Source organism: Calonectris borealis, chromosome 2 (assembly GCF_964195595.1).
Source record: "Calonectris borealis chromosome 2, bCalBor7.hap1.2, whole genome shotgun sequence".
NCBI classification, from domain to species: domain Eukaryota; kingdom Metazoa; phylum Chordata; class Aves; order Procellariiformes; family Procellariidae; genus Calonectris; species Calonectris borealis.
In genome coordinates, this window is record NC_134313.1 from 22,975,446 (window position 1) to 22,997,326 (window position 21,881).

The following is a 21,881-nucleotide window of genomic DNA, read 5'->3' on the forward strand; positions in this document are numbered from 1 at the left end:
TTAGGATCGATCCTGCCTTTGGGTTTGTCCACTGAATACACAAGTCACGATATTTCAGTATGTTAAGGATACACAACTATGTGTGCATATAAATCTATACATATACATATACCTGTATGTATATAGGAATCAATCTGTGCTTTTCAGTTTGCTTCTTACCCTAGAAGAATGTTCAGACAACACTAAAAAGATGAGCATTTATTGTACAACGGGAAAGGAAGGTGGATATACAGAAACTTTCCTTTTTATTCACAACTTACTAAAAGTGGTCAAAATGGGCAAAGTGGGCAAATAATACTAGAGGCTGATTTCCATGTTGGGAGCCAAAATCTAACACAAACAGAAGTCCCTGTACAGCAGTCACTTAATAACATCTTGTTTCTCTATCAAGCAGGGACTCCTGACTTGTGCTGCTTCTTCCTGAAGGCAGAGAGCAGCTAACAGGCAGAGGAACAAGCTGGCGCAGGGAACAAGAACTTGTTTCTCAAAGAGGACTTTACTTTCTGCGAGGGACAGCATTTTGGCTGAGGACTAACCTGAGTGAAAGCTGGAAACCAGGAACAGGGTCATGCTTTTTGAGAGGCAGGACTTGCAGATCCATTAAACTGGGAACTTAGTGGGAGCCAGGAGATAAAAAGGTCTTTAAAACATTCTTTCCCACACTACCGTTTCGCAGTCCCTGGAACACGTATGCCAAGGCAGTCTTAAAGACAGCTATTCTAAACAACTACTTTTGCTGAATTCTAAAATGCCCTCACATGGGTAAAGGAATGATGGCACTTAATGTATAAAAGTAGTATGGCTATATTGGCCCATACCACCCCAGACTGAACACTATGCATTTTGATTCTCTTTTTGTATCATCTTTGCTTAGTGCATGTTCACATGCGTGTGTATGTACAGGCATGTACGCGTGCAAGTTTGTAGCAAAGGAAGAAAGTGGATTGTCATAGAGTGCTCTGCGCTTACCCTAATATTTTTGAGCACAGTTTTACAGGCATAAGTTATCTATAGGTAGCGCAGAGTTAGCAGGTTAAAAGAAAGTTTTTTTTTTCTGAGATTTTCTGCCATTCTTGTGTAAATGAGAAGGTGTTCAAGAATATTCAGCAAATCTCAAACTCATTTTTTGCTAATGAAGAAAGAAGGAATATTGTATTTCTCTTAATGCAAATTACATGGATTTTGCAATGCAAAATGTCACTCATTTATGTTAAAAGTCATGGTTCAAAGGAATTGTGGTAAAATGTATAAATCTAGAATATTATCTGATAAAACCAGAGCCAATTGTGCTGAAACGTTTCTGGACAGCAGCAGAGGTACACAACCCCTCCACAATACAGCAACCCATGTTATTCACATGTAACAAAAAAAAAGGGAAGTCTCTGCTTATCCACATCGATTGTCAATCAATATGCACACTTATCAGCCTACACAAAGAAGATAAAAAAAAAAATCCAAATTCTCTTCTTTAGTACTGCCACAAATGAAAGTAAAGATGGCTTTGATATTGATGAGATATCACTCAACAAAAGATTTTTCCCTGAAATAATAATTCAAGCGGGGAATATAACAAGGAATCTTACAATTTCTATTGTTTATTATAGTCAAACCCAAACTCTAGTCTAAACCAATTTAAAAAATAATGTGCTGTATTTGCATGCATAATAATGAGTCAAGTTAGTGTGCTGCATCATTTGGTATGCAGAACAAGTTCACTGAAGCTGAGAGTGAAACTTGCTTAAATATGAAAGCATCATGATTGAAAGCAAAAAAAGCTGCAAAGAACATAGACAATAAGCTAAGCAAAGGGAAAAGAAAAGAAAGACAAGGAGGGTCCTGGTACAGGAGGAAAAAGAATAGGTCTATAGAAACAAAAGTATATTTTACCTGTCATCCTCTTTCCCTTCCTCAGCTTGGTCTTCTTGAGGTTTTTCATCATGCCCTGATCCTTTGACTTCCTCCTTATCACAGTTCTCTGTCACCTCTTGCCCTTCCCCTTTTTCATTAATTTCTTGCTCCTTTGCTTTTTCCTCCTCCTCCTCTTTTTCTTCCTCCTCAGGAAATATTCCATCTTGTTCATCCCCTTCCAGCCCTCCCTCTTTTTTCCCCTCTATATCCCTTGTCCTTCTGAAGTCAACAAAAATTGAAAAAGGCATGCAAAAAGGAAAAAGAAAAGAATAAATTAAAGTTAAGGTCACGGAGAAGAGCAAGCATGAACTCACAAGAAAGGAAATGCAAAAGAAATTATATAAAAAATAAAAGATGGAAGCAGTCATAAATTAAATCATGCTGGCTAAGACTCCAGCCTAGAGAACCTTGGGACGTTTTCTTAGGACAGTCTCTAAGTCCTTCTTTGAATAAAAGTTGTGTGGCAATACATCACATGTAGAAATGTATTCATAACTGTATGACAGAAACAATGTGGTCCTAACAATGCTCATATAAGCAGATGTTTAAATAATCTTTTCAAACACACCACTTCTCTCAAGAGGACAATTTTCTGAAAATTAATATAGGCTGACACTGAATTTTGTCGAGAGATGCAGGTGGGTTACACCTTCCAAGAAAAATGATCTTTCGTTCCTTTTACAGCCAAAGTGTACACAGGGCGCAGGCAAAGGAGATACTGTGCTTTGCTCACAGGTACCGTATGTACATCTTGTGGAAGAGTAGTTCAGTGGTTGTATGCCTACAGTTAAATTGGACTAGTGTAAGTATTAAATAAATTGAATTGGTCTGTGTAAGTATTAAATAAGACTTCTATAAAAGTTCAGCAGCTCCAGTTTAAAAGGAATGCCTCTGACATTGCCCGCACAAATTTTCAAGTTAAACCGTCTCTTCAGCCACATTAAGTATTTTACAAAACGGTTTTCAGAAAGTGCAAATCTAAGTGTGTCTAATGCTTGCTGACAGCACGTTTGTTATTTTGGTGTGTGTTAGTATAACCCAAGATGACCAAATTCGTCTAAAAACAAATAGCATGAAGGCTTCAAAAAACATTAGATGAAGAAGACATTTAAACCAGTATTTTGCAAATTTCCTGCAAATTTCAACCTAGGCAAAATATTAATTTCAAACACAAATATTGGCAAATGTTCAGTTACTTAAATCACACAGCTATGGCTGGCACCACAGCTCCTCGTGCTCACCTTATTTTCTTGTTTCCTCTTGGACGCTCTGACTGGACGGACATGTAGCTTGTGCTGCTGAAACGTGAAGCGCTGCTTGTCCGTGACACTGCGGAGACATCACTGACATCGCTGTCTGAAGACTTATTGGAAACATTGTCTGAGCCTCGCTGAGAATCCCGTCCTGACCGATACTGCAAGAGGAAAGGGACAAAGATACAGATGTTGTCAACGACACGTTACCACAAATCCACTATGGACCTGGTCCCTGATGCTACCTAAATTGCCTTTGTCACCAAACTGCCTGAATTTTTATAAGGAAGTTTTTAACTGATACAGAATACAAATTATGTCTTGGTTTCTATTAATTTTACTCTGCTTTGCTACCCCATTCAAGTTATTAGCTTCTCAGCTTCATCCATAGAGTGACTTGTACAAAACTTCCAGCGCTTCCAAAGGTTTCACAAACCTTAGCAAAGACATCTAAACCATCATAGAATATTCTTACCACAACTGTTTCACCAGTGCATAAAGCAAAGCAGAGAGACTTAGTGACTTGCCCATGATTAGTGAACTCATGAAAGATTGAACAGGAGACAGAATGTCCTTTATGCTATCTATAAAATACGCGTCTCTTTTGGGGCCTAGCCTATTTACAAGAACTAGTTGACAAATGTTAACAATTTTTTTTTTTAAGTAAATAGATGAGATTATCAAACCAAAAGACAAAGCGATGTTGTAGCTGTACAAACAAACCCCACATCTTGCTGAACTGCTAGGCTGGGAAGTCTGAAAGGATAGGACAGGACTAGAAATAATTTGTACTGGCAATGTACAAATGCCTCAGAAACTAAAAAATTACAATAATATTTGAGCTTGTTAACAGTATATTCCAAACACGGAACTGGCAGGTGACTGGTGATCAGCAGTAAGCCCATACAACATAAAGCAGTGTTGTGCAGAGGTATTCAAGTTAAATCTGAACAAAATAGTGTGGCTATTTGTTCTTATTACACAAGTTAGCTCTAAATTAATGCTAAGTCTGTGCCACTCTGCATTGCACTATGTGCAGATACAATAAATAGCAGAAAGGTGTTTTTCGCTCTCCTCTTCATATACACACATTTCTGTGTATACAGAAATCTGATGGGTTGCTATTGACAATCTTTTCAGAAAAATAGTACTGCAAGATGAATTGTCAGTGATCACCAGGTGATTGTTTGGCTGACATGGAAAGATGACAGTATGGAAAGATGTGATGAGCAGCACAGGCAGGACTGAAAAAAAAACAATAGGAGAAAATAATCTGCATAATACATCAGTGGCTTGTTGAACTCTTGAGGGTAGCAACATTGGACTCAGCCACCTGGAGAAAATAATTCGTAATGTAAAGTGGCAGACCTGTGTAGTCCTGCAGAAGAGAAGGTGTCCAGGTTTGGCTATCAAATTTGTCCCTTTTTTATAGTTTTAGAATAACTGTCTTTCATGAAGTACACAGATCATTTGCTTCTGTTCTCTTGCAAGGAATGTTACACTGGGAAATATTCCGAAAGACTGTGCAGTGTCTAAATAGCATTTCAGAATAGCATTTGAGTGCCTGTTTACCATAAATGAATTTTACACTTAGAAATAGTAAGTTATTTTGCCCGTTTTCAGGCAGGGAAATGAAATAAAGACAAGGAAAAATGCTCGTGCAGGTTACACTGCTGCAGACAGTGGCCAAGCACAGCCTGAACTGCACGCGTATGTAAAATGGTTGCACTGCTGCAGCTGGCTTCCTGATCTGTGCTAATTTACAGTATTTGTGTTCATTGACAAACCACTCAAGCCTTCCCCAGCCTTGAAGTGTGAGAGTGCACTTAGCCAGCTATAAACTCACAGTATCTCTGTCATTACAACGTTTAAATGTTGTAATATTTACTGATTGTTTTTATTGATGCCATTAATATTTTTGCTTGATAAAGAAGACAGTACATATTATTCTTGATATATTCATTTGGGAACATAAAAACAACAATTAAACAGCTGTCCTGATCATCAGAGATAATGGAACATTACACTAGAATAAAAGGATTGTTCTTTTTCAGCAACTCCTTTTAAGAGAGCAACTACTTAGACCTTTGGAGAAGAAAAAAAGAACTCTGCCTAGTGAAATGTGTATATATTGAGTCCTATCTATTCAGTTCCACCCACCTTACCCTCCCTAGAATAATTCTGCACTGAAGACAAAATTATGAGTGTAGCTTGTGTTGATTTAGCCTAAAACTACCAAGACTGGGAAGTACAGCCTGGTGTACTGGGCTACCACCACGCGCTATAGAAAAGGCAACGCAGAGCTGCCCTCAGGCCTTCGGTATGTGCTGAGGCTCCCAAGCAGATGTACTTGCCATGCCGAACCCTGTGCTGCCAAGGCTACTATTGGCTCCCAACAGAGCCAAGGTACAGCCAAGTCGTGTATGCCTATATGAACAGCTGTTGTCTGGACAGTGGCTAGTGACCTCAGGGTAGACGCAGCACTAGCATTACAGACCTACTGTGGCTATCCTTTGGGGAAATAAGATAGACCATAGTGACAGATGTAAATCATTGATGGAATTGTTAATTACATTCCAATTAGACGATAGATAATTACTTGTGGTGATTCATAGAATAACAGATCTGAACTTCAGATCCCACACTGAGCTTGCCAAGTAGTCCATGGAAATAGCCCTTCTAAATTAAATACATGCAAGCAACATGAAGCAGCAAACGGTATCAGCATTGCACAAGGTTATTCTAAAGAGTCATTCTGCAGCACAGTTTCAAAAACCTATGGTTTTGATTTTGACTGTTTCATTTCCACACCTGGAGAACATCAATTCTTAAAATACATTTTTCATAGCAATGTGCTGTAAATAACAAATCAGACATTTTCATAAATAAAATGTATTTTTTTAAAGCTAATGCAATAGTAATAATCTAGTGATATAAGGTGAAGATTTAGAATTGCTATGGCAAGAAAAGCAGCTTAAAGGTAAATCATTTCAGAAATACAATGTGAAAAAAGATCATCAGATCATTACCTTGTCTTGTTTTTTCTCAGTTGTATGTAAAGGTACTTTCCATCAAATGTTTTGAATTGGGTCAGATGGCACAGAAATATTATTTGACCCTCACTATTTCAGGATGTTTCAGATTTGAAATTGGGAAAGTTAATTGATCCTTTAATTAAATCTGATTTTCTTTATATACAATATTTGCTTTTAAAAGTTTTATGTACACATCGTCTGAGTTACAGTCTCAGCATCTGCTAGCTGTCTACCAAAGTAACATCTAGAAACCGAAACTAAATTATCTTTCTCAGACAAAGCTCAGATACCTCATACTCATCCATTAACTCTGCTCCAAATTGCCCTTTATTCTGCTACTAAGGTCTACTTTTGACCTTATATCTGACTTAATGTTGTTTAGGAAGTGGATTGTAAGAGTAAGGGCATTGCATGTTAGTGTTTCAGTAACTGCAGTTAACTTCAGTAACAGAAGACAAAAGGAAACATGCTGCTTGTCTGACAGAAGCCATGCTGGCATGTCAGTTTCACATTTGTTTCTTAAATTGCAATTCTGTCTAAGGCAGTTTCTGAAGTACTCCTTGCTCTCTGCCTCAAAAGTAGAATGGCACTTCCATTGTGTGAATATTGATTTTTAAAAAGTATTCAGTTCTTTCATGTCATATACTCTGATGGTAAAACGCAACCATTTTTGCACAAGTTTGCACTATTCTTTCTGGTTTTGTGTGGCTAAAGTTGCCCCAAGACATTACATCTTCACAAATTTCATATCCTTCCTTGTTTTCTTCCTCCAAATTTCACTTTCTTTTTTTCTAAATGTCACCAACTGTATGATAAGATCAACTATTAGACTGAAAAGGTCAATATTAACCAAGTGCCATCCACCCATTACATCTGAAACACTGCCACCATTACCCATCCATCTCCACTGCTGTCCCTACGTACCGTGCTGTAGGAGTTTGCACCGTCTGAATGCACACTGCTGGGGAACTGCAGCCCCCGTGGCTGGATCCTGGCTGTAGCATGGCCACAGGTCTGGGTCATCAGATCGAGCAACTACCCTGTATGCTCAGTTTCCCTCAGAAGAAAACATGGGCATGAGGACAGTAAGGGAGCCTCAGGGGCATTGATAGCTCCCCTGGTTTGGACAATGAGGAGGTGCAGGTTGTGGTGAAGTGTACCTGCCTACTATGCAGGTTACTTAAATACTGTTTCTCCTTAATTTTTTTTTCTTTTTTATTTTTTAAATAACAGTCACAGCAGTAGGAAAATTATCTCCTGACTTTCCCCATGCTGGAAATAGATGTCTTTTTTATTGGAATAAGGTTAAATTTTCATTTCCAACCCAATCAAGACTCATATAAAATAGGCAGCATTTGGGACTTTATGACCCATAAAGCAGTAAGAGTACCCAGCTCTTCAAGTTGTTTCAACAATAGGAAGTCTGCTGCAAGCAGAGGGGTTGATTAAACTTTTGTATTTTTTTTTTACAAAAATTAACTTTTGTATTTTTAATAGTAAGATGATTTTGTCCTATTTTGCTGTGTTGAAGAACGGGATAAATGTCAATATTACAGATTCTATCAAACAAGTTTTTGATTCTATCAAACAAGTTTTAAAGTTTCCAAATGTCCTTTCCTCTGCATGAGTAAAATAATTAGCTGGAGACCCTAACAAAATGACAGCTAGGTGTTTGTGCCAATACCTCGTAACTTCAATAGGTTACTTTCCTGAAATGACGAATTCAAGATTATTAAAGCTGAAAAACAAATACCTGCTCTGCTTCCTAATACAACCACCTCTGCAAACGTTTTGACCTCTTTGTGAACTACCACTACATGACTGACAGGCCACATAGAGCTACAACTGCTCTGATACTTATTTCTTGAAAGAAACTGTTTTGGAACTTCTAATTCAAAGGGAGTTTTGAAGTGTTTCATATTGCTTTAATCTATTGTTACCAGTCTTCCATCTTGGACTATACAGTCATGCAGTTGTCCAGGCAATTGAAATTGTCAGTGATTTCCAACCGTCTTTCTATTTTATTATCTTTTTTTTTCTTTTTTATAGTCTACTCATCAGTTTTTATTTGCTAGCATTTATATAGGAACATACAAATCTGGTCAATGTTTTTACTGATCAAAATGTTGGGCAGATGTTTCAAACAATTGTCCATTGTGCTACTACAAGAAGATTAAAGAACCATTCTGGACTGTTTCAATAGTTCTTTGCCTCCTGACAAAAGCTCTCGAGCAGCCAGAGCACAGCAATTGTATGAAATGTTCTGTAATTTCAACTGTAGCTTTCAGTACAAGTTCACAGCTTCTAAAGGCATCACAAATTTTAGTTACCACACATCATTTGAATGAATGTTGTTGGATTGTTTGATTCTTTCTAAAACATTTGTTAATGGCTGCCTAATGAAGTCTGCCATTAAAAATAAAACTGAATACTTAGTAATATTTACAACAATAGCATTACATTTATATAAAGCAAAAGATTCTAAGCCATTTTTACAAAACACCATATACAAATGAATACATAGAGAGAATATATGTTTATCTGTAGCTTGCATACACACAAACCCGAGATGAAGGCTATGATGAATCTGCCCTTGCATGTAATTCATACTTGGCCAACTCAATAATCTGTGCTTACATTTGTCACTCCTGTCAGGCTCCATCAAGGCAACTGAGGTACCGCTAGCCAGGTCAGCCTCTACCAGCCCTGCTTTAGCTATCAGCTGCACGTGGCATCCCTCAGTCCCTTGGGAGATTTAAGGACTGACCAAGGAGATAATTCTTGCACTGCTCTGGTATTAGGTATATAATAAGCTCCATGGTTGCCTTGGGCTTCTCAATATGGAGCTGCACCCAGTTCTAGCTCAGACTCATTCTTGGTTGTTGATCTTGACTTCTGCTTTGTAGTCCTGGATCCTATCCTATCTTCCTCCTTTTTATTCCTAATTCTTGGATCCTGCTTTCTTAGCCCTATATTTTGCTTCTGATGAGTCCCATTGGCACTGTTCCAACCCTGTTCTCCCTTGAGACAGTTCTTGCTTTGCACTAGGCACCCCTTGATCTCCTGACCCTGGCCCTACCGTGCCTCTCTTGGCATTCTTGTCTTGCATTAGCATAAAAGAGAGAACTACACATGGTGTTGCTACTTCTGAGCAGTATGGTGCCTGAACCAGTAAATCTAGCTGGATATACAGTGGTTCCCTGTACATCCATTCCTTACTCCCATTCTTTATCCAGCATCATTTTTTCCCATTACGCAGATCATTCCAATCTACTTCTGCCTTGAATAAAAAGAACTGACTGTAACCTGATTTGCAAAATGCACCTTGTAAACCATCCTAATCTCCAATAAAGTTAGGCTACCAATTGAAACATGTTGGTAAGAAGGAACATCCATATTTCTATTGAACATGTGAAAAAAAAAAAAACTTTAAACGTTCTCACATTTTTCCCTTAGTGGTTTGGTGCCATCTATTTATCGATTTCACTAACCAGTGCTCACATATACAGTCTTACAAAGGAGTTCCTAAAACCTGATTTCACTACGGGACTAAGACATGTTGCAAACAGCATCCTATTGCTAAATTAGTAAATGAAAATTGAAAAATGAAAAAGATCAAGCAAGTCAGCAGTGGGCCTTGACAGCAAAGAAAGGCAGCCTTGGATGTATTGACTGGAATATAACCAGTAGATCCAAGGGAGTGATTATTCCCGTTTACTCAGCACTCATTAGACCATATCTAGAATATTGTACCCAGTTTTGAGACCCAAAGTACAACAATGACATCGATAAACTAGAATGAGTTTATTGGAGGGCCACCAAGATGGCTGGGGCCAGAGCATTTGCCCTGTGAGGAGAGGCTGGGGGAACCGGGCTTGTTCTGCCTGGAGAAGTGATGGCTTTGGGAGTACCTAACAGCAGCCTGCCAGGTCATACAGGGAGGATGTCAAAAAGACAGAGCTAAGCAATTCACAGCAGCTCTGACTAGTACAAGAAGGCACGTTTTTACCACAGGTACAGTGAAGCAGTGGATCAAGTCACCCAGAGAAGTTGTGCAGTTTTCATCCTTGAACGTTTTCAAGATCTGACCGGATAAAGCCCTGAGCAACCTTTACTGATCTCACAGCTGACTCCTGCTTTAAGCCAGGGGTTGGACTAGACAGCTCCTGAGGTCCCCTCCAACCCAAATTACTTTGTCATCCTACAGGTCAAGGTGATCCAGCAGCTGAAGAAGAAACTACAAGGGCAGCAGTAATGAAGAAGCCACCAATGGATCACTGTCTAAAGACAACTGGAAATCTAGAGGGAGGTAGTCTGGAGGCCAGCCAAGTCAAAAGACAAAAAATCGTTTGCTTCACATATGTTGGCATATGGTGCAATTTTTTCAAGAACTCCCTAGGTGCACAATATGAAATAAATATAGCACTAGAAAATATTTTGGGATTACATTAAGGAGAACTTGCAGGACCTGCAAATATTTGGTAAAGCAGAAAGCAGTAAGGCAGCTCTTAAGAAGTATTTGGGTCTTTTAGTGAGCTTGAGAATTATCTTGTCAACAAGTTTGTCTTCCTACAAAAAAATCTGTTCCTGCAGTCAGTTTCAAAACACCACGCAGTCTCTTGTTCTGATCTTCTTTTTCATACAATATGACTTTTGGAAGATCAAGACAACCTCTAGTTTCAGCTGTCCTGATATCTGTTCTGAAATCAAGCTGTTATTGATGTGGAATTAATTCACAAAGATAGCTTCATCCAGTCTGGGGAACTAACTGTTCTTATTTAATCTTACTTTAAGTCAGGACCAAATTTTACAAATTTTGAAAGGAGAGAGCACTGCAAACTTTCTGCTGGGGTATATAAAGTTACTACATTACTCCAAATACTGTTCAAAATCACACAGACACTGTTTAAAATCCCATCTCTCCTATGAAAAACACAGTGGGTAAAAGCCTGTTGTTTAAGCTAAAGTAAAAGACAAGTAAAACAACACAGGAACAATTGTAAGCATCACCTCCAAAAAAGTCTTAAAAGGCAATCCAAGATGTGTTACACACTGAAGTGAAAATGTAAGGTTTATAATGGCCAAGTAGGTGTCTCGTAATATCTCATCAAAAGCTACCTTAAAGTCACTGCTCATAGAGAGAGCTTCTACTCCAAATCATCAAGTCATTGGAACAGCACTCTGGGACATGATATTTCATAATAACAAGAGGCTACCACCACTGGCCTGCATCCTTCGGTGGTATGCCTCATGTACTATATAACTAGAATCTACTTTAAAAATGAAGGTAACTTATTTCTATTATCAATCAAGGAAAGTAACTGAGATTTTTAAGAAGAGTTTTCATATCTGAATATTGAAGTAAGATGACCTTTTCCATGGTTCTACTTGATTCTGACAGGTTAAATGAGGTAGAAGAGAAATCCAGGTATAGCACACGGCTAGGGTGAAAGAGCTATAATTGACTATATAAATTGGAATGAATAGAAAATCTCACGTGTCCTGTGGATTGACTTCACCTTGTTACAAGATCTGATGATTCCAACATGCCTTAACAAGTTATACGTGAACCATAGGATGCTCTCATGCAGCCAGAATATTCCCAACAATTTTTGAACAAAAGAAAAGATCTTGAAGAAATATGAGTCTACATAGTATGAAGGTAAATAAATAAGAGCTTCAAAAGAAGAACCCTTTAATGAGAATTAAGGGTAGAAGGATGTCCAACAATCAGTCCTCCTGTTCTGACATGAAAGAATTCAGGAAAGCAGGCAAAACGGAAAATAAATCAAAGCTCTTTCTAAGATTTATTGAAACATTTTCTATCCAGATTCCCTTTCATACTGCTGACCTTCTCCTGATTTTTAACTGCTATTTAAAACAGGGCAGAGTCAGTCACCAAGTTTCACTTTAGAGAAACAGGTCCACAGTCTGGCTTTGTGATGGTGGGTAATAAACTCCTGATGTAGATCTTCTCAAACTTCCCAGCATCTTTTTAACTGCCACACATTAACATTTTGACTGTCTTATACAGAAGGAAGAAAAACTATTTAAAATAGAAATCAGCAATCCTTTAGCCTTCCAGAATGCTGTGCCAAGTCTCCCGAAGACGCATCATCATGGGCACTGTTCACTGTAAAAAATCTAAGCTGTTCAAGTCAGGGTGATTACAAAAATGCAGGTATCCAGGGCTTCACAATCTACTGTGCAATTGCATTTAACAGTATCTCCAGTGCTTTATCTCCTGGTGAACTCCAGCATGTTTGTTAAGACAAACTGGTGAGCCTGTCTAAGTTAACTCACTTGTTCAATGGTTTCAGTTTCAGTGATAACTCCTAATTCTCTTTCTCATCCTTTTTGGTCTTCTAACTCTAATGAATCCTACTTACGTTGGATAAACAGAATCAAAGTGTGCTTCCTGTATTTATTTCCGTTCCTCAAGTGGTTCACGTGCCATTTCTGTCACTACTGAACTCAAAATCTCTTGTACTTCATATTGTCCTGCCATCCAAGCAACAGCTTATTTTTTAAAGAGGGTAACAAGGCAGGATTTCTGTTTTAAGAAATCCTCTTTGTCTCTGATTGTTCTACCTAATTTGGACTTCTTTGAGGTGTTACTTTGCAAAAGCAAGCTAGGAAGTCAAACAATATGCATTTTAAAGAGTTCTCATTTAACCTGGATGTTAAACTACATTTCCATCATTTGATTTTAGTCCTTGGGTCTCTCATAAAAACAAAAACAAATAAAAAAAGATGGAAAGGCAACCATCTTTTCTTATCACAGAATTTCTGTTTCATTACACTTTATTTTACCCTAAAAGCCTGTTAAGTATTTCAGCATACCTGATGGTTTGAGAACAGAGATATGAACTTCCCCCTTAATCCTACTTTCTCTATGTAACATTTAAATATGACTTTCACCAAATTTGTCCTCAGACACAGCACCTTCAAAGGAATTCATGCTGAAGAGAACACCTGGATTGACACATGGGCCATCTGGTGAGTGCTTATTCCTGTAAGCAGAAGTGCCTAAGGACCATGAGTAACACAATTGCCCAAGAACAGGATATAAATATATCTTTGTATGATTCCACTCTGTAAGTCCTTAAATCCATAGATATCAGAGGGTAACCTCCAAAATCAAGCATGACTGGAGGGAAGGTCCCATAATCTTTTTTCTTAATCTCTTGTTTTCACTGATTATTAAGATACATTTTGGAAAATCCCTGTACAATAAGAAATCTATGAGCTCAGCTGATAATTTACCTACAAATTTTCTGCTGATTCATATCTAGCTAAAGGGGAAACAAATCTGCAAGATGTAGATACCACCATCTCCTTATCCCTCCAAGGCGACTTAAACTGCTTAGAAAACATTACTTTTCCCTAAAATTTGTTTCCTGCAACTGGGGGAAAAAAGGCTGCAGGCAGATCCTGAGCATACAAACCGCTCCTAGGGAATAGAAAAACTGAACTCTCTCTTTTTCTCTTTAGTAATTTTGCTTCAGTTCTTAAAGAGGGAGTAATTAGAAAACATGTATTACTTATGTCTGTCATATCGCATTGTAAATACTATAATAATTTACCTCCTTGCTTGCTTGGAAGGTTAATTTGAATTCACTTTTACAGAAAATATGCAACACCTATTAACATTACTTACAACTTCAACTTCACCACATAAAACACTTTAACAGTAGGACAATAATATGTAACATTTCTGGAAAAGGAAGAAAAAATAATTCAATTGAAACTGTATGAGAAATTGAGATCATTTCACAAGACAGTTATCTATATTGGAACTATTCTGGCATCAAAAACTTCTGTGAACGTTTTTGAAGACCTTTAATGTCTATGAATTATTAGAACCCTTGAAGTTATTTTCATTTTACAGATGTTTCCTTAACATAGCATTAGCATAGCATTTCCTAAATTTATGTGACTAGAAACTAGCTTAGAAGTGGGAAAGGAAACATTTCTAACTGCCTCCTAAAAAACACCTAAGTTACTTCTTCACAATTCTTGACAGTGAAAGTCAACCTGTTTACCAGAAGTGAATTTACATTATCGTCTCTTAGATACAGAAAACTATGTCACAGTGTTTCGAATTTTGTTTTTAGAAAATCGTATTCAAACTAAGTAACATACATATATTATTAATTAGCTCATTGCTTCAGATTAAACTGCAGAAGTATACAAATTACTAGAAATGTTTTTACCTGATGGCATGTCACTCGAGAGAGAACAGAAACAGGAAGGTGCATCCTGGTTCTCTGAAATTTAATGGATCTAAGATACTATATATGAGGAAACAAACATAGCATCTTTTAAAGATTTTACACAGTTTGAAGAAAAAAGATATATCAGATAAATTTTACTGTGTAACACAAGTTGAACTTCATGACAAAATTGTGTATGTTTGGCTGTATGATAGATGAATTTTTTTCCTCAACATAAACTGACTCTGGAAGAAACACAATTTCCAAATTTCTTTTCAGCATGATACTTAAGGTTATTAGATGAAAAATCTATATATATTCAAGGCAAAGATTTAGGACAAGATGCTCTTTTAGGGAAAAAAAAAAGAGGTTTTGTTTACGCAGACTTTAACTTTCTTAAATAATTTTGTTAAAATTTCATTTTCTACTATCTTGGAATACTACTAGTAGAATAAGTTTGCTGCAATAATTTAAATATTCTACTTTTTGTATTACAAAAATGAACGCTTTTGGAGTACATCATTACTCTGTTCAGAAGTAAGGATTAAATTTTCAGAACTGCTTTTTATTTTTTCTCTTGTTATTTCCTGTTATTATTCACTGACTGTCAGTGAAATCTCTGGTAAAACAATGATCTCCATCTGCAGGAGGAGGATAATATTCCTTCTGATGTATCACTAAAGAAAGTGCTATTGCCTAACACTAAATCAATATTAATTCTTGTAAGCAAAGACTTTACTTCCAACAAATGACAGTCAGAAATACCATAGGTTAGAAGGGCCACAGAGATAATTTCATGTTTTAGTAACATTCTCACTAGAGGTGTTGCTGAAGGCATGAAGGCTTTACAAAGAAAAGACCTCCCTCTGCTGAGACTCCAAGGTCCTGACCCTACTTTGATTAGCTCCGTTGTGCAGAACCAGCTTTTACAGAATAATGGTGGTGTGTTACATATCCATCCAAATCCTTCATATATACTACTTGCCATACGGATGCTTGAAGTCACAGTTATATTCACTAAAATTAACTGCAAGAGATTATGTAGGTAAGACACTTCAAAAAAAAAGAATCAAAGAAATACAATGCCTTGGGGAAATCTGATAGAGATACATAGCTTTTCTCTTGTATGACAGATGGCAAAAATTCCTCAAAACCACAAATCTGTTATTTGGAAAAAGGTTGATAAACTGGCAAAATTTCCACGGATAACTTTGGGGCTGCCATCAAAGAAAATCAAGGCATTTAATAAAGAGAAGCACTCCTAGAGACCGAACCGAAGAAAATATCCACACTGCTAAAACCACTTCACAGGCCTCATCGTTATAGTCAGAATTACACAAGACAACAGTAAACTCTGGGCGAATCCTCGATCGTACGCCCAGCTGAACCAGCGGGAGTGTCTCTCCGGTGCCCGGCCCCGGAGTGCCTTCTCGTGCTGCCGCAGTGCAGGAGAGGCGGGCAGGGCAGGGGGTGCGCGGGGCGAGGGGCCAGCCAGCTCTCCGGCCTCTGGCCCCTGAACCACCCCCTGTGAAGCAGACAGGCAAACGTCCTGCTTCTTCACTTCGAATCCTATGCGTTTAAGCAGGCTCCATGTGAGCACTGCACGGGGACTGCAGGTCTATCCTTTCTACTTGCATGCCTTGCTTTCCTTGATTTTTCAAGGTCAATAGCCTAGCAAATTGATGTAGCAAACATGTTTCCACCTAGCTGGAACCACTGCTTTACCCTTCTTATCTTTCAAATGTGAATAATGTTCTTTTTGCGCCTATTCTGCCTGGCACAGAATTAAGTAGCACAAACTGCAGTCTGGTGTGATACATGTTATCATAGATTATTACTCTCATTTCTTAGAGCTCCCGGACTGTTGCAGCAATTCAATTAACTTCATATATTCTCTATTTTTGAATGTCACACTTTGGCACCCAGATATTTAGTACATATTTCCCAGTTAATTTTCTTTCTTGTTTTCTGTAGATTTTCTTATTTATTATCAGCATAACATCAGTTTCAGTACATCTTAGATAATTAATCCAATCACAGTCACACTATTTTATACATTAATTGTCACTCAGTTCAATAGCATCTTGGAACTTTTCAGTTTAAATTCCGATAAGAACTGTAAACAGACATAATTGAGTTTACTGTGAAAAGATAGCCAGTCTGAACCAAAATAGACTAACGGTTTAGCAATTCACCTGTCTATACAAAGCAGTTCTGAAACGAAAAGACCTTCTATTACAAAAAGAATGAAAGGATTTAAGATAAATTGCAGTGATTACTCTGGCTGGAAATCGGTCAAAACGGCACCCAGGTGATTTTAAATGTGATTATTACTGGAATGGTTACAATTACTTAATTGAATCTGGCTTTGATAGAAATCTTTTGATATACATTTTGATGTGTATTTGATATATATGTGTTTGATAAATTATTTTTCTTCTGGAAAATATTTGCTTTTGCAAAAGAATATTTAACTCTGCTGTAAGAGTAGAACTGAAGACTTTGTGTTACACTTAATATTTTTTGTGGGTTTTTAATTGGAAAAATATATTTTTCTGCTATTGAAATCCCTTTTTTTCCAATAAACTCCAAGAACTAATGAATATTCAGAGCCAAAATAGACTGATGATTTTATTTTTTACTTTCCGGAGTCATTTTTTCTCTTTGAGATTGATTGTAAAATTATAAGGTACTTTAACAACATTTTATAATGTATTTAACCTCTGCTTTCTAGATATATGATTAGCAATAGAAATTTACACAAAACTAAGAAAATGGCTGACAACAGAAAATACCTGCTGACAGATAAAGACAGCCACTATCAGTCTACTTTCAGATATTTATATTTCAGCCATGATCATGATATGTGAATGCAGTATTTGTGTTAACCACAGTATTACATTTAAGAATACCCTAAATCTCTAATAGAGACTTGTATACTCAAGATTAAAAAATAAATTAGAAAAGCATCAAAACCAAAATAAATTAAAAGAGAGCTTGCATTAAATGAAAAAGAAAAATCACAGCAACAGAAATCTTTTCTGAGAGTTTGCATATCATTGACGAAAGAAGAAAATACTAGAAATCACAGCAATCCACATCTGTATTCAAAGTCACTAAATTTATGTTTAACCCATCAGCAAAATACAGTTTGATAAAAATAGAAGTGAAAGAAGAGATGTTTTCTACATTGCCATAGGTATAGAGCTCAAATCTAGAATTCTGAATTTATTTCACCTAGCTACATTTTTAAGTTTTATAATTGAACTTTAAACCCTGTATTTATAGGAACCAGAACTGCAACATCAGCAATTTATTCCACAAAATTTTTATATTAAAAATACAGTGAAATACCTGATTGAAAATATAAATGCTATCAACACTATGGGCCAGAGAGATTCTCTCTGCCATTGCATAGTAAATATCACAAATGAGCGTGATTGATTAGGTAACCTGAGTGCTCACAGCCTATTGAGAGTGACAGAACCTATCCTTCCAGACCAGACAGCTGGTTTAGCTATCAAGTTTCTTGTCCAAAAATACAATTACTGGCTAGTCCATAGGAAAGCACAAAAGCCATAGAACAAGCAATAACTAAACAGTTTCTTCATATGGAAAATTCTTTGTTAGCCTAATTGATGTTTAGTTTATTTCCTGAAGCAAAGAGCTTATTGGTGTGGAGGTGGGGAAGCGGAAGATAAATGGACCCCATAAAGTTATGCACAGCTATTCCCATTTATAAGTCTATCAAATTCTACTGGTTAGGCCTTTAGTTTTACAGATATTTTACAGAAATTAATTGCATGGAATATTTGTATGTGGTATTATCTGTGTTAATTTTTGCCACCTTAATTATTCTTCAGCATAGCTCCATTCTAATTATTTTGTTTTTCCAAGTTTTATCCAGATATCTAAAATTTTAAAATTTAAACTGGTATGTTAAAAGGAAATGTATACAAAACAGATTTCCAATTTCTGAACTGTTTTGAGGGAATATGGCTATTTAACCTAGCCTCCATTTTTTAGTCAATATTTTGAATATTTCTAATTACATCCTTAACAACAGAAGTTGTAAGAAACAATTATAGGGTCAAAGAGGTATATTCATAATTGTTATAAATTATCGAATTATTACTGGGCATATCATGATGTTCCCAGAACTCCCAAACTCTAAGCTTAAATATTCAAAAACAATTGCCAATTCAAAACCAATATAAATGAACTACAGATTATATACTGTAAGAATATCAAAGGTCTCATCATCCTGTTGCTTGGACATTTGTTCAACTCCTCCTCTGCAAGGGTTTCAAGAAGAAAAGTGACAAGTGTTTCTGCTAGCAATCTTTGCTGCTCTGTGTACTGCTCTGTTTTGATTTTTAAGGAGGAGACAAGGGCATTCCCAAAACACCATTAAATCAAATGTTTCAATCAACAACACAGGTCAAAGGATACTACATGTAGCTGTACCAATGATACAACTATTTACTGCAGGTTTCAGAGGAAAAAGGCAGTTCTTGGACACTTGTACATTGCGACAAGACTGAGAGTTAAGGAGATCTGCTTCTGTTGTATTCAAACTCAACCTCTTCCACCTCCAGTGTTACAGCTCTTACCTTTTGCACATTCTCTCACACAGGTAACCCATAAGGTGGTACTCGATTCATTGCTGAATCAAAGTGTCTCAGACTGAAGAACTGCAGCTTTTCTGTGTCTGCATGCTGCAAGGGCATTTCAGCTGCACCTTATTTAAATAAACTGAGTGCGTGCTTAACTCTTCTTTTCCACAGCTTAATTTGTCTTGGTCTTGCTAACAGGTTAGAAGATCGCAAAGTAGTGTGCTAGTATGCCTAATACTACTAGTCTCCTACATCAAACACAGATAATTATGCTCATATATTTATGATGCACAGTATCTTGCAAATCTAAAACTTGAATTGTGGTTATTGATTAACAGGAACTGCAGCATTACATACATCTTATGATGCAGAAAGTTTCAGTCTTATGATCAATATGAATTATTAAAGGTGGAGTTGGAAAGTCCTCCAGTGTTCTGTATTATTCTCTATTTGGTGTTATCTTTTCTAGATTTGGCTAAATAATCTTGTCACCAGTTCTGCAAAAATTTCAGGTTTTATCTGGTCTTTTACCTCTTTTACCCCAAAAGAGGTTCCTTGTTTCTCTAATATACTATATTCCTAATTACTACATTACTGACTATTACTAATTGCTATATTATATAACTGGATTTCTCTGCCTTTTTGTAGGTCATTATTTTCTCCTAATAAAACAAATAAAATGACCCTCATGGTACTTTGAGGTTTAAATGTGTGTCAGCTAGTTGCCAGTCTGTTTTACCTTTGTTCCTAAACAAAACAATCTTTTTTCACTATTCTAACTCCTACATAAATCCAACTTCCTTTAGTTTGGCATTGAACACTTTCAGTTACTTGGACCCTTTTGTAGTGACTAATATGGCCTGAGTTGATGGAATTCTCGCTTGATTCTACGCTGATTTCACATTGATTGCAAACGCTTCTAGGGCTCCACATATAAGAAGTATCTTCTCTCTTTTTTCTCAGTGGAAACAAAGCTTTTCAACTCTCCCCAGTCGATCCCCTGGGGAGGTTCCAGCCGTGGGGGCAAGGGGAGAGGAACGGCACGATTCCTCACACCCTTTATCCTTCGTTTGTCAGCAAGGATTCCTGAATCTGAGCGGTGGTGGGAATCTCCAGGGGAAGGAGTTACTCACCAAGCATAGTGCTATCGATTTGTTTGCCAGAAGAGGTAATGGCAGCAGCGCCAAGCAAGAAGCAAGGCAGAGAGATTCAGAGAGGTTTTAAGAGGTAGTTTGGGAATTGACTTCAAAAGCCAGATCAACCAAATGAGTCCGAAGTGAATCTAGCATGCTGCTCACTCAGCTTCTCCGGGCTCCCATCTTGGCCCTTCCCTCTTCACAGTGCAACTTGCTTAAACACTTAAGAACCGGGAAGCTTAGTTTTTATGCAAAACAATAAATTAGTCCTAGAAAGTTTCTTGAGGAAAATTGCATAAATCAGGCTAGTGTTGCAGAGCCACAGTATGGTAAATAGCTGTTTTTTCCTCTGGTGGAACACTTTTGTGCTACTGTGCTTTTTTTCTATATTACCAGAACTTGGGTCTTCCTGCATGTCAGCTTCTACCAGCACTGCAATTCAGACTTTAGTATATATTCTATTTAGTACAAGTCTACTAGTACTCAATATTCAGAAACAAATAGTTGTTCCAATACCAGAAATACTTTCACCTAATCCTTAATGCCCACAATATTTTTCCTCTCATGTCTCCTTAGTTGTAAGTATGTTTATATGAAAATCAGATATATTGCTTGCTTTCCTTATGTCTGTGCTGAAACCATACTTAAGCAACTTCTGCATTTAAGGAAATAACTCTTTTACACAATATATTACCTGCCAAACTCATGTATACAAAATATTATGGAAGCAGAATACTTAGTTTTCCAAAAATAATGAGGCACATATATGAATAATAAAAATACAATCTGCAATTTTATCAATTATGAGGAAAAAATATATGGGAAAATCAATTTCATATTTCAGCAGCTTCTAAGAGTACAGATGTCTGGAAGTAAACTTTTCCCACAAGCTTCTTAATGTATGACTACGCACCATAGAAGTGTATGTACCTTCCTCTAAAGCCTCTAGTACTGACTTCCAGAGGTAGAACAAAACTAGAGAGGTATAATACAGGATGCCTATTTTAATATTTTAATATTTAATATAACTTCTACTGTTATAGCTTTTGCTTTCTCAGCAAGGAATGATATTTTTTCTTAACTCAAAGTAATCATGAAGGACATACAGTTGCTGTTGACTTCCATTTAAAGAAAGAAATAGAACAGACATGTAAAAGAAAATTCCATGTGATAGCTTTCCTGAATGTCACTTAATGCCTAGTTAATAACATTTTTCTCAGGCATGGCCCGCTTGACTGTCTGCTTGTGCCAGTTGACAGATTTTAAAAATCATAGTATACAGAACATGAGATTTCAGTTAGCATTTGACATATGTGTTTCAGTTCATGATTCTAGAATAATTTTTGTAGAAACCAGTAGATAAATTGTACTTACTCATTTTCTGTCTCTAGATAATATAAGCACTTAATTAAGGGGAATTGAAACAGTGGTAGTAAAAAAGTGAAGACGGAACTCTCATATGGCTTATGAGAGTTATGGTTCTCATATGGTCTTAAAACTACACAATTTTAAGAATGCATTTCGAATTAATACATATATGTGAATATTCAGTATCTAGTTCCACAAGTTCAGTGATAGAATAAATAACTCATTTTCAAATACTGAAACTACACTTTGGCAGAAGAGTAAATTAACTGTTTATTTCTGGAGACAATTTGTTTGATGTGTGCAATAAATAAATCACCATTTTCATAAAATAATTCCATTTATAATTTTC

General features: G+C 36.8%; 1 protein-coding gene across 1 annotated transcript in view; it reads right to left on the reverse strand.

The window, feature by feature from the left end:
* Nucleotides 1-21,881, reverse strand: part of RIMS2 (regulating synaptic membrane exocytosis 2) — a 484,675-nt gene that overhangs the window by 69,786 nt on the left and 393,008 nt on the right. The window contains exons 34-35 of the mRNA XM_075141296.1: nt 3,150-3,322; nt 1,888-2,127 (exon numbers count right to left, since the gene is read on the reverse strand). Coding sequence (XP_074997397.1) covers nt 1,888-2,127; nt 3,150-3,322 — 413 coding nt within the window. The remainder of the gene's footprint in view (nt 1-1,887; nt 2,128-3,149; nt 3,323-21,881) is intronic.